Here is a 15775-nt window from a genome sequence, read left to right on the forward strand (position 1 = left end):
GGGCAGATTGACCAGCAGCTTTCTGCACTACACTGAAACCTACTGATTCTAACCATAGCTGATTTATAACCAGCCTAAGCTACTCACAGTTGGTCCTGACCCAAGGGGAGCCCTGCCCCAAACAGGATAGGATAAGAGAATGAAGCTGTCTGGCACTAGCCTCTCACCTGTCATCACTGAGTGTCTGCTGCTGGTGTAGACTCCCCTCCTCTTCTTCCTTCTCTATACCTGGGAACGCTCAGGCTACAGAAGATCACACACACATGAATGAAACAAGGAAAGGAGTTAATCTGGAATACAGGCATCCTGAATCCCAGTCCTTTATGAATCCCAAATTGTCAGGCATTCCTTTTAATTTGAAATTGGATAAGGAAACTGAAGACAGGGGTAGTTTCCTTCTGGAAATGCATTGCTTCTTTGTTCTACTGTGGTGTCATCAAAGAAGATGAGTTCTATGAATGTGGGAAAGGAGGAAAAGTTTGTATGTTGCCTGTAAATAGGGTTCCCATTCCTCTCTAATTATCAAACAAGGGAAATGAGATGTCAGAATTCCTAATTCTTTGCATTGGGAGCTTCTTATCCCCAGGATATACAAGTAGCTAGCTTTACATATATAGATTGAGACTTTGACTGGAAATTCCTAGCTCCCCACTCCCTTTGGCAAGGAGGCATCAAGACTGATGCCTCATGGAGGAGATAAAAGACTTCCTGACCATTGGGCCATTGGTTTGGGTTGAGGAGGATTGGAAATCAGTAACCGGGAAATGTGGGCCAAATGTTTAAGCATGGGAGGGTTAGGAGGTAAGGTGGCATTATGATCTAGCTATACTTCTCAAATGTTAATATGCATATAAATGACATGGGGATCTCCTAAATTGAGATTTTGATCCAATGGACTTGGATTGGGCTTAGGATTCTGCAGTTCCAATTATCTCATAAGTAGTGATGATACCGCTGGTCCATGGAACCAGCTCTGAGAACTGAAGCCTCAGAGGCATGATCCCAGGATGTGAATTCTCTCCAGCAGAGCAGATTCTGCATTTTTGTCATTGATGAAGAGTGTTCTCCTTCTGACCAAAGAAAGCTGGAAGGTGGGCAATTAGTAAGATCCTTCTGGTAGTCTTGATCTTTGAAACAACCTGCTATAGCTGAAAGAACATTTTTAATTAGACTAAATTATCTAGTTTGGCTGTCCACAGAAATCAAAGGCCCAGCTGAAATGTCTGTTTCATTTTGTTAGTGTAGAGATGGTTATGTGCTGTGATTTTTAAGATGTTAAACACTGCCTATGGGCATATTTTATGGAGAAATAAACGTGCAACCCAATGAGATGTATAGTGTGGTTTTAATATATTGTATATTTGCTTATTTATGGGGAAAATAAACACATGAGCCAATAAGCTGTGTATTATTACTTTAATATATTGAATTTATTTCATATCTATATATTTTATGAGGGAAAATAAACTAATAAGATACATGATATTATTATAATAACACATCTAATTGTTCTATATTAATTTATTTATGAAAGAAATAAGTGCAATTTAACATGACATAAGATTATTTAAAGCTGGAGTTAAATTCTATGCTAAGACAGTTTAGGGGATTAAATTCCAGCTGAATAAGATGCGTGCACCTTCCTGCACTGAGGGACCAGCTTTAAAAAATTGTGTATCAAGGTCTGTCTAATCCTGTATGTCTCGACCTGTGTTGGTTTCTGGGTTTTTCTAACAGTCGTTGCCTCTCAGTGCATGGTACTCCAAGGCCCCATCCTGCTGGTCAGGGGAAAATCTGAGAGGCCCAGGAAACACACTGCCTTTACAGAAAGGCAGCATCTGCTAGGGAGGCAGCCCCGTGGTGTCTGTTTCTGAGCCGGAGAAATATTAAATAAACCTAAGGAGGATAGATGGCTTTCCAGGGCCCTTTAAATCTCCACGTTCCCCAGAACAAACCAGGAGGCAGAATGGGGAGATCGATCCTTGCTCCCTGGCTTATGAGTTTGCGAGGAGCCCGGCAGGGTGCGGTGGGGGCAGGAGATAGTGTAGAGGTGGCAAATGAAGTTGTTGACCCAGACAGGTAGGTCTGGACTTTGAGAAAGCTCTGGCCAGGCTTCAAATCCCCGCGCAGAGACTGACTCGCCGGGCAAACCCGGGCCTGGAGACGCGCGGCTCGCCCCTCCCTCCCACCCACGCGGAATCCCGTCCACCTTTACTCCTCGGCACCCCTAGCGCTGATTTTAAAAAATAAAACATAAACTGAAAGGAGACTCCCCGGCTCCCTTTGCTCACTGGCGTCTGGAAAATGCGGAGAGGAGAGGTGGGTGCGGGGCGCGCCCCCACCCCCACCCCCGGGCTGGACCCCGCGGGTCCCGCGGCGGCTGTCATGGCGGCCGCAATCTCTTCCTAAGTCCTCCCGGCCGCCCGGCCCCAGCGCCATTTTGAGCATCTTCCTGGCTTCCCAGTTGGTCCCCACAATTCTCACTCACCCTTTCCTCCCCGAGGGCCCCGCGCCGGGCCGCACTGGTCGCCCCGCCGCTCCTAGGACGCGCTGGCGCGAGGGGACCGAGGGTAACTGCGGGGCCGTAGAGCGTCGGCGTGGGCCGCGCCGCGCTCTCAGCGCCTGGTTCTCGCCCACCCGCGCACAGCGCCTGCTCTCCGAGAACCCCGCGGCCGCTCCCCGCGCCTCTGCCTGGCTCTTGGCCTCGGCCTCCAGCCTCCCCCCCCCCCCCCCCCCCCCCCGGCTTACTGCATTCGGAAAAAGACCGCTCCACCCGCCTTGGGGTACCGAAGGGAGAAGCCTGGGAGACTCTAGGACCCCCTCGATTTAGCTAAACCTCAGAAACCAGTCCCTGCGGTCCCCTTTCCTCGCATGCTCTTCTGCGGGTGGTACACCGACCCCGCACCCGCGCTTTTTCCTCCCCCCAAAACAGAGGCCCGTGCGGGGCCCGGAGGCCGTGTACAGAGGGGTGCCGAGGTGTAGGAGGATCCAGGACGTTCCCCCCCATCACCCCACTTTCTCAGAGCTACCGGCGGAGAAACGGCAACCACGTTTGTTGCACCCGGACTTCCCCGATTCCGGGGACTTTGCCGCCCCACGCCGCGGGACCCCGCAAGTCTCCAGCCGCTCCAGGAGTGGGGCCCGATTAGGGCGTGCGGAGAAAGGGGCTTAGTTCCGACACAAACACTCGTTTTCATATTATAAAGACATTTATTAATCTATGAAAATAATGTACAATAAATACTTTCCCCTCTTCCTATTAAAGAATTTTAATAAATAATCTACAGTCTAAAACTTAAAAAAGAGGAAAATAGATTCCTCTGGTTCTTTTTAAGAAAGCCCCCCCCCTAAAGTTTAATTATTCCTGAGATTTCGTTGGAAGGAGTCTACCAAACGGAATTTTTCTGTGTAATTTTAAAAAGATGCCCGCGTGCCGAACATTTTCGAGAGAGAAGAAAGGACGTGGATTAAACGCTACTTCGATAATACCTGAATTTAGCAAAACACATAAATAAGTCTATACGACTGGGGATGGGGGGGTGTCCTCAGCTTTTCCAGCACAGGTACTCGTCAAAGTGGGGCGCGGGGGTCGAAAGGGCTAGCAGAAGGAAACGGGTTAGGGGAACTGCAGGTCGATGGCACAGAGGGTGCTGGTGAAGAAGTCCAGCTCCTCCTCGGAAAATGGCACCGGGCTGCCAAGGGAGCCCTGAAGGCTGGGGGAGAGGGCCTCCGACAGTTGGAGACAGGAGTCGGCCGCGAAGAAGTTGAGGTCCGGCAGGAAAGGCGAGTCCTGCTGCTCTGGGAAGGCGTCTTCCAGCAACTGCTCTGGCTCCAGCCCGCCCGGCCCGCGCGGGGCGCCCCCGGGACTCGGCGCCCCCGCGCCCTCCGAGCGAGCAGCCAAAGGCCGCGGGCCAGGGGCCGGCGCGACCTCCGGCGGGTGAGAGCAGGCTTCCCGCGCAGCGTGCGAGGCGGAGGGACGGCCAGGGCTGGTCACCGGGTCCTCGGCGGCGTCCTCCAAGGCGCCTGGGCAGGCTGGGTCTCCGTCGGGCGGCTCTCGGTGCTGCGTCTGCCGCTTGTGCTTCATGCGCCGGTTCTGGAACCAGACTTTGACCTGCCTCTCGGTGAGGTCCAGCAAGGCCGCGATCTCCACGCGGCGAGGCCGGCACAGGTACTTGTTAAAGTGGAATTCCTTCTCCAACTCCAGCAGCTGCGTGTTGGTGTAAGCAGTGCGCAGCCTGCGCGCCCCGCCGCCGGCAGCCTCCGCCAGTCCCGGGCCATCTGAGGGGAAAGCAGACTGGAGGTCAAAGCGGGCCGCGTCCTCAGCCCATGCACAGTTAGTGGAAATAAAGACTACCCCATCCGCCAGACACGTTACAGAAGTCCCGCCACCCCTGCCAAAAGACGCGCGCTGCTTTTCGGTTCTTTCCATCCTTCATTCTCGGGCAGACCCTGCCGGGTCAGAGCAAGCATTCTGAGAGCCGTCCACGGGTCACGCGGGGGTGAGGGGGGGCTCCCTTTCATCCGCAGACCCTAAGAGCCCCTTTCCAAGTCTTGCGAGTGGACCCCTCATCTCGGCAATTTCCAACTCAGCCCCGGGAGAAGGTTCATGAAAGCTGTTCCTCTTCATTCCCGTTCCTCCCCAGCTCTCAAACTGCCCCTCTTATCTGGGAGCTGGGGGAGGTGGGGATGAATCTTTTGCCGCCCTCAGATTCAACCTCTGCAATGACACATTCATTCCTTCGAATCCTTGTTTTCTAGCATAGAAAAAGACTCCTTTACCCAGCGTCAAAATCTGCTGGGGGGTGGAAAAGGGAATGTTGACAGCGGCCAGGCCTGAACCCCAGCGGGTAATCCGCTTCCTCTTCGCTGGAATTGAGGCAGGCAAGGAACCCCAACAGGCTAGTCTTTCTGCCTCCCCCCCCCCATCACTCCTTCTCCCCATCTCTTCCAGCTGTCCCCTCACCCACCCCGGCCGAGCTTACCAACCTGCAGGCGATCCGACCCCAGAGGCCGGGTCGGCTGAGGCGGCCGAAGGAGATGTGGCAGATTGACTGGGTTTCTTGGCGGATTTCTTCTCTTTCATCCAGGGGAACTCGGGGGCCAGGGGGGCGCCGGGAAGCGATGGCTGCGGCAAAGCGGGCCCATCTTCGGCTAGCTTTTGGCTCCCGGGTCTCTGAAGGGTGGAGGCGTCGGGCTGGAGGCTGGGGAAGGTTTGCTCGAAAGGAGGAGGAGGAGGAATTAATGTCGACTCCTTGATTGATGAAGTTTGAAATGTCTCCAAGACAGCGGGGAAGGAAGTCAGACACTCGGCGAGCGATGGCTGGCTGTTTATAAACCCAATCTCCCTCTCAAATTCAAAATTCATGGCTTTCAATGGTGGGGGAGGGGGCTTGCTGGGGGGGGCGTCAGGAGGGAGGATCGGAAGGGACCCCCCCTCCTGCCCCCCCCAGGTTTATGTGATGGAGCGATTTTGGGAGGGGGGATTTCCCTCTCTCTCTCTCTTTTTTTAATTTTGGGCCTTTATAATTGTATATTGCTGATAAATACAAGCGTATGGGGACTCTCTCTATTAAACCCAGGACTCCGGCGAAATTGCAGGGAATTCGTGGTCACGGGATCTACCTCGGCCAATCACTAGTCTGGGCCTGGTGGAAAACAGAAAGCATTATTTGCTTTAATTGATTCAAAAAACTCTAGAGGATCACGACCTGGACACCATGAGCCCCCCAGTTCCATACTCCCCCTCCCCAGTGCTTCCCCTTCTCCATAAAAATCTAGACAAGCTTTCCATCATCCTCTTCACAGAATGGGAGATGCTGTGGAAACAAGAGAGGCTGAGGAAGAGAGAGATCATCTTCCTTCCCAAATATTGTTGATAAAATTAATGCCTTCTTTGGCCAGTAGTAGTATGTTTTTCCTCTGCACCCCTCCAAGAAAGAAAGCAGAGTGTGGATCTCAGTGTGGGAGGAAGAGCTGGTGGAAAGAGGTTTCCACTCTTGGGGAAACATTCATGTTAAGGTGCAGCAAGAAAGAGAAGAGATTTACAATCATCAGCACCACTAACCCTATCCTGTCCCCCAAAAGCAACAGATAAATCTTGGGAAGTGGACCAGTACGCCCAAGCAGACTCAGGCATGACACAGATGGTAAGGAGCCTTTCTGGGCCTCTGGCCTCCATAAGTGCTGGTGTCAGGCCCCTTCTCTGCCCAGGGTTTGCAGCACTGCCTAAGCCCTGACTCCACCTGCCTTTCTCACCTGGAGGCATCTAGCACCCTCCAGGACACCCCCAACCCCTATCAGGCAGGGTTTGAGATGCATATGAGTTCACTTAAGCTTCAAGCCTTACTCTACATCTATATACAGAGTCCTGAACCAGAACCAAGATAAGCACTGTATAGAGCACTCTCAAAGATCAGACCAGAATGGGGCTCTTCCCTCCCAGGACAAAGAGAGTCCCCCCCCCCTTTGTGCCATTGTGCTATTTAAAAAACAAAAACAAAAACAAAAAGCTTGGCAAGAAAGAATTCTCTGAACATGGAGGTGAGGAAAATAATGACCACTTATATAATATTCCATTTTTGGCCCCTAAGAAAGAATGCTTTTTTTGTTTATTTTTTGGGGGGCATGGAGATAGTGCAAATTTTAGGGAGCGTTGTTATTTACTGGAAGGAGGGGGCACAAGACTCAGGGCCCCAAGCAATTGGTGGGAAACTAGATCTCAAAGCAGAAAATGAAAAGTCGATCTGGAGGGAAGATTTTTAAATAAGTGGGTCAGAGGGACCTAGAGGAGATGAGGCGATCAATCTTAGCCCCCTGACAGCTCCCTCCGATGGCATCAAAGAATTTGGCTCTTTGGGAAAGCGGAGGGAACAGCCGAAATTCCACATCCCTTTAAAAGGCCTGGGGGTGGGGGTGTCAGCAAGAGAGAAAGGTGATTCTGGGAGAGCGGGAAACAGATGGGAAATGGGACTGAGGGAAGGGCGCTAAGTTGGATGGAAAGTTTGTCTGAAGAACTCCCACGGCTCTGGCCTCCCCTCCCCCTCCTGGTTCTCAGCCGCCCAGCAGAGGAGAAGGCTGGTTAGCAGAGAAATGGCAACTCAGCCGGGAGCTGGAACTAGAAACTTTCTGTCAATGTAACAGCTGCGTGGGTGGTGGTGAGTATTCATCCGCGTGGGTGGTGGTGAGTATTTAAGGACTGAGGCTCTGAAGAGAAAGGGGTGGGGTGGTTGGAGAAAGCTAGGCGGCAGAAAGGAGAATTGGAGGTGGGGGTTGCAGAGACAGGAGGTGGCAGGCTCTGGAGGCCTCAGAACAGCGAGAGCAGCTCTGGTGTGTGCAAACTGGTGGGGAAGGTTGTGTCCAGTTCTTAGATCAGAGAACGTGATTTTGCCCGTTGGAAGTATGTGCATGGTGTGGGAAGTGACTCAGAATAGTTGTCTGGAACTTGTGCGTGAGGCCTGAGAAAGAATTCTCCTTCTGGCCACCCTGGAGAAGCCCTGGAGGGTTTTTTTCAAAGCCCCCCACCTCCCCAGTCCAGCTCGCTGCAAGGTGGAGCGCTGCTCTCGGCAACTTCGCTAAGACTATCCCTGCAGGAAATACGGCTCTCTCTAACCCTGCTGACAGGTTTTACGGCCAGATTAGAGAACAGCAGAAAACTTGGGTGTTAAAAGAGGCCAAGAGATCCCTCCTTCCTAGAGACTCCCCTTCCCCGCCCCCCAGTCCCCCGCCTGCGTTGTGCTGTGAATCTTACAGCACAGATATTTTCCCCATGACTTTGGCTGCTTAGCTAGAGCCTGGGATCTCGCTGAGAGAAGGGTCTGGAACACCAAGCCAAGACGGTCCTTATTTTTTCTTGTTTGCAATTCCAGCTTCAAGCCAAGGCGCTGTTTTTCAAACTCAAGCTAAATTTTCTCTCTTGGCCTGCCTCTCTCTTGCTAGATAATCAATCCACTCCACCCCCAGAGCCAAACATGGCGCTTAGTCTAGTTACATCATTCAGAAAATGTTATTCAGGGAAGAGGAAGAGAAAGAAAGAAGAAAAACCCTTGAGCGTTATTTGATCCCAATCAAACTTTGCACGCTCTTATGCCTTTAAATTATAGCCTGACCCAATGCTAAATTGCTTGCTGCTTGGATGAGCCCAGTCCAGTTAAAATCCTACTTGGAGGTGGTTAGGGGGGTGGGGAGGGTGTAGAATTCAGGTTGCTTTTTTATTGTTATTTATCGTTGCATAAAGACAGTAATTACTAACCTTGGACTGCCAGAATGCAGCATAAAAATGAAAATCAGTCCCCCTTTAAGGCTGAGGGCCTGGAACAATTCTCACCAACACCCCCCTCCCCATTCCTACTACCAAATATATGCTCCTAATTAAGCAATGCGGGCGCATCGCTTACAATTAGAATTATGCAACTCTTCAGCAAGCAGCCATCGCTTCTCTTTCAACGAATTAGCTCCATATTTCAGCCGCCCTGTCTCCTTGGTCTTATCGGCTCCAGAGAAGCGGCGGTGACATTTCATCTTTGACAGACCCTCTCTATCCTCGCTCCAATGTGATAAAACTTTTATGGAACCACGACTAAGAAATGAAGTTTTCCCAAGGATCATGGAAACAGAGCCGCACATGAGCCTAGGGACCATTTTATTTACCCTCGGATCCAAGAGCTTCTCCCGCCCTTCTCTCCCCTTTCCCTGGCAGGGGAAATCAAATGTACCTCCTCTCCCTCCGCCCATGGTTTTATTTAGTGATTTAATTTCACTTTAGTTTTAAGGTTTGACCTGAGAAGTTTAAGCCTCCAATTTTTTTTTTTAGATTAATCATTTTCCTTTGTTTTCATTTTAGACCCAATGGTGGCTGGGCTTCAGGTCACGTGAGGACTTCTTTGTAGCTCCGGAAGAGAACTGTGAAGTTTAGGTTGCATGGAAGAAGCTATAATCGGCAGATTTTTTGGTTATTGTTTTGAGGAAGGAGGAGGGATGAGGAGCTTGTAGCCAAAGGGGCGAGGTGACAAAATGTCAATGAATGAGAAAAACTGAACTGGCAAAGAAGCCCAACAGGAAGACCTAGATAGAGCACCCCCAAATCTCCCTCTCTTCCCCCAGCTTGTTACTTAAAGTTTAGCTAAAGAAGTTGGCAGAATGGGGCAGGCTCACGTCAGTGAGAAAAACTATACAAATCTGAGTTACAGCGAGTGGGAGGTTGGGGCCAGGATAGGGTCTTCAAAGTCCTCTGCCCCCCCCCAATTTAGCAGTCAGCAGCCTCCCTCTGCTATCTAAATTGGACCACCAGGACAAGATAAAATTGATAACAGAAAGTTTATTCAAGAATTGTTTGACAGACAACCCTTTTAAGTAAGGAAAAAAGTAACTACTGAAGAACAAAGAAAGTTCCAAGAGGGAATTAACTCTAATTCTACAAATTCAGGACTATACAGTGACAATTAGGAGCTGAGTTCATGCCTTTTAGAACTAATTACAATTGCTCATAAGTACGAGTTTAACATAAATCTACAGCTCTTTTCTAGAGTACAATAATAACTAAAATAGCTGGTTTTACATGACAGGAAACACAACGTCCCTTAATGACAAGTAAATACTAAAAAAAAAAAGTACATTTTTTTCTTTTTCCCTCATATAAATACATAATGTAGGGGGATAAATAATACAAAAAGAAAATATTTTAACAGGCTATAACCAATAAATATATATGAAAATGTTCACTAGAACACACGCTTCTTGAGCGATGCGGGGCTCCTGCAGGCCCAGGCACCTCTCACAGTTGTTTTTATATCCATTAAAATGTAAACTCTAAGTGCAACAAAAGCGTCCTGTCAGAGGGCTGTTCCAGGCCCTCGGCCGGCTGCAGCCCCTGCCTAGGACAGACAGTTTGTTAAAATATACCCTGTTTTCACGTGAAGTCAAGAGAGCAACAGAAGAAAAGAAAAGTATAGAACCTCGTGTCACTGATTGCTTTCTGTGGAGAGAGGGGATGGACCTGGAGCTGAGCCGGCGGTTGGTAGCAAGTGGGCAAACACCTTCAGTCCTGATGACCAGCGTGCCTGCCCTCACCTCCCAGCTTTTCCATAAAAGAAAAATATATATATTTATAATATAGACAGCTCTGACTTTCAGGATCTCTCACCATCCCTGAGCCCTCTGAAATCTGTAACGGGTGGGGGTGGGGTAGACTTAACGTCCTAGAGCAGAAAACTGCGGGGTTAGAAACGGAGTGCCCAATAGACCTCAAATGGATGGGAGCAAATTTGAGGCTCCAGGAAGTGGGAGGGGAGCCTGCTTTGTGCCCTCGGTTTTAAAATGTTTTTTTTTTTCTTTTAAAGGAGAATTGAGAGGGGGGGGAAATCACGTCTTGGGGGAATTACCCACAGGGATGGAAGGTAAGTCGGTTGGTGAGTGATGGCCTGGCCATCTTATCCGTTTTTTAAAATGTGCTTCTCTGCCTGGTTTTCCTATATCTTCCTCCTCTACCTCACTCCCGAGTGTGGAATTGCAGTGCGTATCGCGGGAGCTTGCGGTGGATGGGGTCACCTCCAATCTGCTGTGGATTCCTTAGCGACGGGTTGGCAAGCGGAGGGAACAAGGGCTGGGGCACTTGAGAAAGCAACCTTGAGGCCAGGGGGAGGGGAGGGCGTTCTGCGCCGGCTCTTCCCAGGAAGCCGGGCCACCACCTCAGCCTCCTCCTTCCAGACCGCCAGCCTGCCCCCCCCCCAGCCCCGGAGCTCCAGCCCCACAGGGCGGTCCGCACCCCACGACCTGGCCCCTCCGCCCTCCCTCTCCCATCACAGGTGTGTTAATTTGGGCGCTTCTTGGATTCTACCCTGAGGAGGAGGCGCATGGTGAGAGGAGAGGTCTGTGTAGGTGGGGTGGGGGTCGCAGGGTCCGTGGCTGGGGGCCATAGGGGGCGCCCCGTTGTAGTCCAGGTTCCCCGAGGGGTGGTGGGAAAGGTGGTTGAGGCCGTAGAGGGAGGGGCCGGCAGGGGGCGGCAGCGGATCCGCGTAGGCGCCCCCGCCCACGTACACCGGGCTGCCCTGCATGGTGGGCGTCCCATAGGCGCCCCCGTTGGCTTGGAGGACGTGAGGCTCGTAATCCGGCGCCGGGGTCGGGGGGTACTTCTGCGGGGCGCCGCAGCCTTTGAGAGGGGGCTGATAGCTGGAGGGGAGCGCGTAGGCATTCTGGTGGGCTTTGCCGAAGGCGGGCGGGGACGGGCTCTCGTAGCTGGGGGTCATGGAGTGTAAGGCGTTCATGAAGCCGGCGGTGGACTGCATGGGCTGCGGGGGGCTGCCGGCGGGGGAGGGGCCCCCGGACGACGAGGCCAGCCCCTTGGCCTTCTGGTCCTTCTTGTACTTCATGCGCCGGTTCTGGAACCAGATCTTGATCTGCCGCTCGCTGAGGTTCAGCAGGTTGGCCATCTCCACGCGGCGCGGCCGGCACAGGTAGCGGTTGAAGTGGAACTCCTTCTCCAGCTCCACCAGCTGCGCGCTCGTGTACGCCGTCCGCGCCCGCTTGGACGCCGCCGACCCCGGGGGGCTCTTGTCCCCTCCCCCGCCGCCGCCGCCGCCGCCGCCGCAGCCCTCCGCTGGATTCGAGGGGGAGGGGTGGGAAAGGGAGAAAATGAAATAAAAGATAATTACTGAACACGCCGAAATTGAATGCATCATTTCTTAATAAATCCAGGCCTGGACTCGGAGCCCCGCCGCCCTCCCCTTCCCGTCCCCGCCTCCTCCTCACTCCCCCCACCCCGCCCGTCGTATTAGCGGACACTCTATAATAGTGGCATTTATTAAGAGACCTGTTCTCCTCTCGCTGCCCCAGCTTATGAAAATTTGATCATGTCACGCAGACAGAGCCGCATGGCCATTTATTCCGGGCTGGATTTCCTCACACTGGCTTTTCTCCCTTCTCCCCGACTCCAGGTTCGGGAAGACCCAACCGCCCAAAGCCGAGCCCACCCTGTGGGCAGGGTGCAGGGTTGAGGAGAACCCTGGGGGTGATCTGGACATGCGAGGGTAAAAGAGTGGCGCAAAGAGGCGACCGTGCCTGGAGGCCGGGACCCCGGGCCGCCCGAGCGATTGTGATTAATACCCGCAAGTAATCATACTTAATAATAATCAATCGTTGAGGACGCCGAGTCCACCAGCGGCGCCCCGTGACTCTAAGGCCTGGCGAAGGGCTGAGCCCGCGCGCGCCTGGCCCGCTGGAGCTCTAAGCAGCTCAGGTGGGAGGTGGCTGGAGGGAGAAGGTGCCGTGGGGTCAGAGGTCACCAGGTGAGGCGAGGTACGGGGAAATGCGCCACTGCCCTGGCTACCTGACATTGTTCCAGGCCGCCGACCGGGCGCCTAGGGCTGGGTGCTAGAATAACAGTGACATTCCTGGCCCGGACAAAAGCTGACGAGGAGGAAGGCAGAGAGCTGGTACCTGTGCCGGGGGTGCTGTTTTTCAGCTTGGACGTTTGCCTCGACTCTTTCATCCAGGGGAATATCTGTTTGGTGAGGGTGGAGTTGGAGCCGGGGCCGCACTTGGGGGGGGCGCTTTTGCTGGGCCCGCCCCCGCTACTGCTGTTGCTAGTGGCACTGGTAGGTGCGGCGCTGGGTGGGGGTGAGCCGGGCGGGGCAGGCAGGGGCTCGGGGGCCAGGCCGGGCCTCATGCAGCTGCCGTTGAGCTCCTTGCTCTTGGCATGCGAGGTGGCGTTGCCCAGGGACTGCAGCGAGCATGCTGAGCGCTGGTAGTCGCCCTCCAGGTGCGTGGCGGCCTGGAAGGGGGGCTGGGGGGGACCATCGTAGCCGAAACCATTGCTGCCAGGATACGAAGAGTAGCCTCCGAAGAGCGCAGCCGCGGCGTTGTCGTAGTAGGTGGCTTTCTGCATCGCTGGGCGAGGCCCGGGCAGTGGGTGGCAAAGTGCAAGGGCCTGATACCCTCACGAACGGACATTGGCACCCCTGGGGGTCACGTGGCACGCCGGACCCCCCCTCCCTGACCTGCCCCCCTCCTCCCGGGGTCTGTTCCAAGCGGCTGACCTGCGGGGTGAAAGGAGAGACACAAGGGGGAAGAAGAAGACTGGGGCTCCACTCGAATCCATCTTAGAAACTGAAAAGGGAACTGACATCAATAGGGTTTTTTCTTCTCCCCCACCCCAACATCTTCACAGCAGATGCTGAGTCCACTTTCCAACCTGAAATGGAATTTTTCCTTATTTCAATGCTTTAATTTTAAGGAAAATCCCACCAGTTTTCATGTTCACTTAAAAAAATAAGGTTGGGGACTACCACCTGGATCTAGAATCTTACTACTGCAAGGGTGGCCGCTTACTGCCCCTGAACTCTCCTTCTCTCTCTACTTCCCCCCAACTCTGAGATAGGGTGGCCTAAGAAAGGGGGAGGGGGGCTGGGAGCCTGTAAAATAAAAGCACCATCAAGGCCTTCCCCTGGGCTGAGAGGCCTCCTGCTTCTGGTCTTTGCCTCCCTCCAAGTCCACATAGGTTTCTCTCACCCAGAAAGAAAGCCTGAATAAAAACAGAGGATCTCCAAGAGAGACAGAAAGGAGAAGCAAGTCCAACGGGGGTCTTCTCCAGTGAGAGATTCCTCACCTAAGGAAGATAACAGACTAAACTAGAAACTTCCTGAAGATTTTTAACCCCCACAGCCAATGGAGCCCCGCTTCTTGTGCCTGGCTACGGATACCACCACCTCCATCCAAGTCTTTGCTCAGTCAAATCTGAGACCCAGCAGCCAGAGGCCCCCAAGGGGGACCCAAATGGAGCAGGTTTCCCTATTTCCCTGGCCCGCTCCATTCCCAGATCTGACTGGCTGGTGACCTGACCATTTGGTCCAAGTCTTCCCCCACCCCCACTTTTTTTTAATCAGACTTATTTTTTCCCACTTTTTTTTTTTGACCATTTGTATCCATTGATATTTCTCCACAAGAAATAAATTGGGTAACTGCTGGACTTTTCTACCAGGAGGAGGAAAAGTACTTTCTAAAAAAGAAACAGCACTTTTCTATTCCCTAGGAAAAAAAGAAAGTTAACAGAGCAATCTGAATGTTTTTCTCTGGGTTGGAAACAGAGGGTATCCCAGTTTACTGAAGTTCTCCAAGGCACACACATTAAAAAAAAATAGTTTAATGCAGGCTTTATAAAACACTGCTGGAAAAATAAAGGTTCAAGCTGTCAAACGATTTTGTATATTTCTTCTGAAACTTCTGACTGCATTTCTCTGTCTTCCCACCCATCATCCTCACTTTTCCTAACACCTTCAGACTGACCCTCTCTCCAGACACATGCGTTTGGAATACTTAAATCTCATCAGCCCAGCTGGTCAACTCCAAAGACTACTAAAAATAAGAAAACAAAATAAAAGGAGTGTAGGTGAAGGAAGTCCCTCCCACACATAAATCCTCTTCTTAATGGCATAGATTTACACTCAAAAGGGAGCTGGGGTATCCCTGACTTCCGATTGGTTTCTGGAAAGATTTGTTTCTGGGAAATACACATGGGTCTGCAAAGCATCAGGTTCTTCCTGGGAAGCGAACTGGAGTTCAATTGACCAAGCTGACCCAATCCCTTTATTATTATTAACATTAGCCTCTGATGATTTAACCAAAATTAGCTTCTGAGTAGCCCTGGCTGAAGGGGGAATTAATTAACAGGCATCGGTTGAGTTTGTTATTAATAGAGAGGAGAATGGAATAAAAATGTTTGGGGGGGAGGGTTGGCTGACTGGGCCCTGGCTTTATTTAGTCTAAATGATTTGTTAGAGCGGTAATGATGATGGTGATGATAATCATGATGATGATAAAATAATAATAATAATAATAATAATAATAATAATAATTTGACTAGACGCCTGGGGCCGAAATTCCTGTCTCTCCCCCTACAATAAACCCGCAAACCATCACAGGACGCAGGCCAGGCGAGTGTGGGCAGCGGAGGAGCCAGAGACCAGATAGAAAGAAAGGAGCCTCCGCCGGCGGCGAGAAAGGACCGGGAAGGTTTGTGGACGCGGTTAGCCGCCGGGCTGTCTGCGCTCCGCCGCTGCGGCCAGGCTGCTGCAGGCTGGCTAAGCTTGACCCAAGAAGAGAGGGGAAAAGGGTCCGGATGCCGAAATGGTTACAGCCGCGGCAGGTTACAAGCTCACCCGGCTCAGGGCCGAGCCCTGCGGGTGGCAGCAAGTTTGGGCGCTGGAGGTAACCGAATTAAAAGGCGCCTTAGCAAGTCCGCTCAGGGACTTCGTCAGGCCGGGCTCGGCTGGAGGGCGCCTAGGCCTGGCAGACTGGACAGTGGTAAGAAGCAAAGGTGCGGAGGGGATCCGAGATTTGAAGATCCAGGAGAAGAGGGGGTGGGGAGCAGTTCTACTAAACCAAACACGTCTATTTCCCTTGCCTCCATGTTGGAAAAATCCAGGCTCCATATGGCTTCTCGGGAGAGAGGGAGGGAGATGGTGTCTCCCGGCTTCCCCCCGGGGTCTCGCTGGAGAAGGGTGGTGAGCAACCCCTAAGAACCCCACCTTGCCAGGCACACCCCAGGAAAGAGTAACAATAGCTGGGGCAACCCCAGGGGAGGGGACGGGCCACCTTCCTGGACTTTAAAAAAATAATAATGGAAGGAAGTAAAGAACAAGAAAGAGACAGAGGTTTGACTCTTCTTAGCAGCCGGGGAAATGTTTAGCCCTGGATTTGGCTGCTGAAAGAAAAGAGAGGAGAATAGGAAAGAAGCAGGAAGAAAGAGGGAGAGGGGGAGAGGGAGAGAGAGAGAGGGAGGGAGGGA

General features: G+C 52.2%; 2 protein-coding genes across 2 annotated transcripts in view; both read right to left on the reverse strand.

Annotated features, from left to right (window-relative positions):
• Window positions 1-3196: 3196 nt before the first annotated feature.
• On the reverse strand, window positions 3197-5485 carry HOXB2 (homeobox B2). Its single transcript, XM_004684290.1, has 2 exons — window positions 4987-5485; window positions 3197-4278 (listed from the first exon to the last, which is right to left on the reverse strand). Exons 1-2 carry the CDS (start codon window positions 5363-5365, stop codon window positions 3617-3619), a joined length of 1041 nt encoding a protein of 346 aa, XP_004684347.1. The 5' UTR covers window positions 5366-5485; the 3' UTR covers window positions 3197-3616.
• A 3810-nt stretch (window positions 5486-9295) lies between these two features.
• The window catches only part of HOXB3 (homeobox B3), a 54912-nt gene continuing 48432 nt past the window's right edge, over window positions 9296-15775 (reverse strand). The window contains exons 4-6 of the mRNA XM_012726052.1: window positions 12276-13028; window positions 11897-11964; window positions 9296-11590 (exon numbers count right to left, since the gene is read on the reverse strand). Coding sequence (XP_012581506.1) covers window positions 10794-11590; window positions 11897-11964; window positions 12276-12877 — 1467 coding nt within the window. The 5' untranslated portion in view covers window positions 12878-13028 and the 3' untranslated portion in view covers window positions 9296-10793. The remainder of the gene's footprint in view (window positions 11591-11896; window positions 11965-12275; window positions 13029-15775) is intronic.

The sequence above is a fragment of the Condylura cristata genome, unplaced genomic scaffold (genome assembly GCF_000260355.1).
Source record: "Condylura cristata isolate star-nosed mole 26May11 unplaced genomic scaffold, ConCri1.0 scaffold00017, whole genome shotgun sequence".
Lineage (NCBI taxonomy): Eukaryota > Metazoa > Chordata > Mammalia > Eulipotyphla > Talpidae > Condylura > Condylura cristata.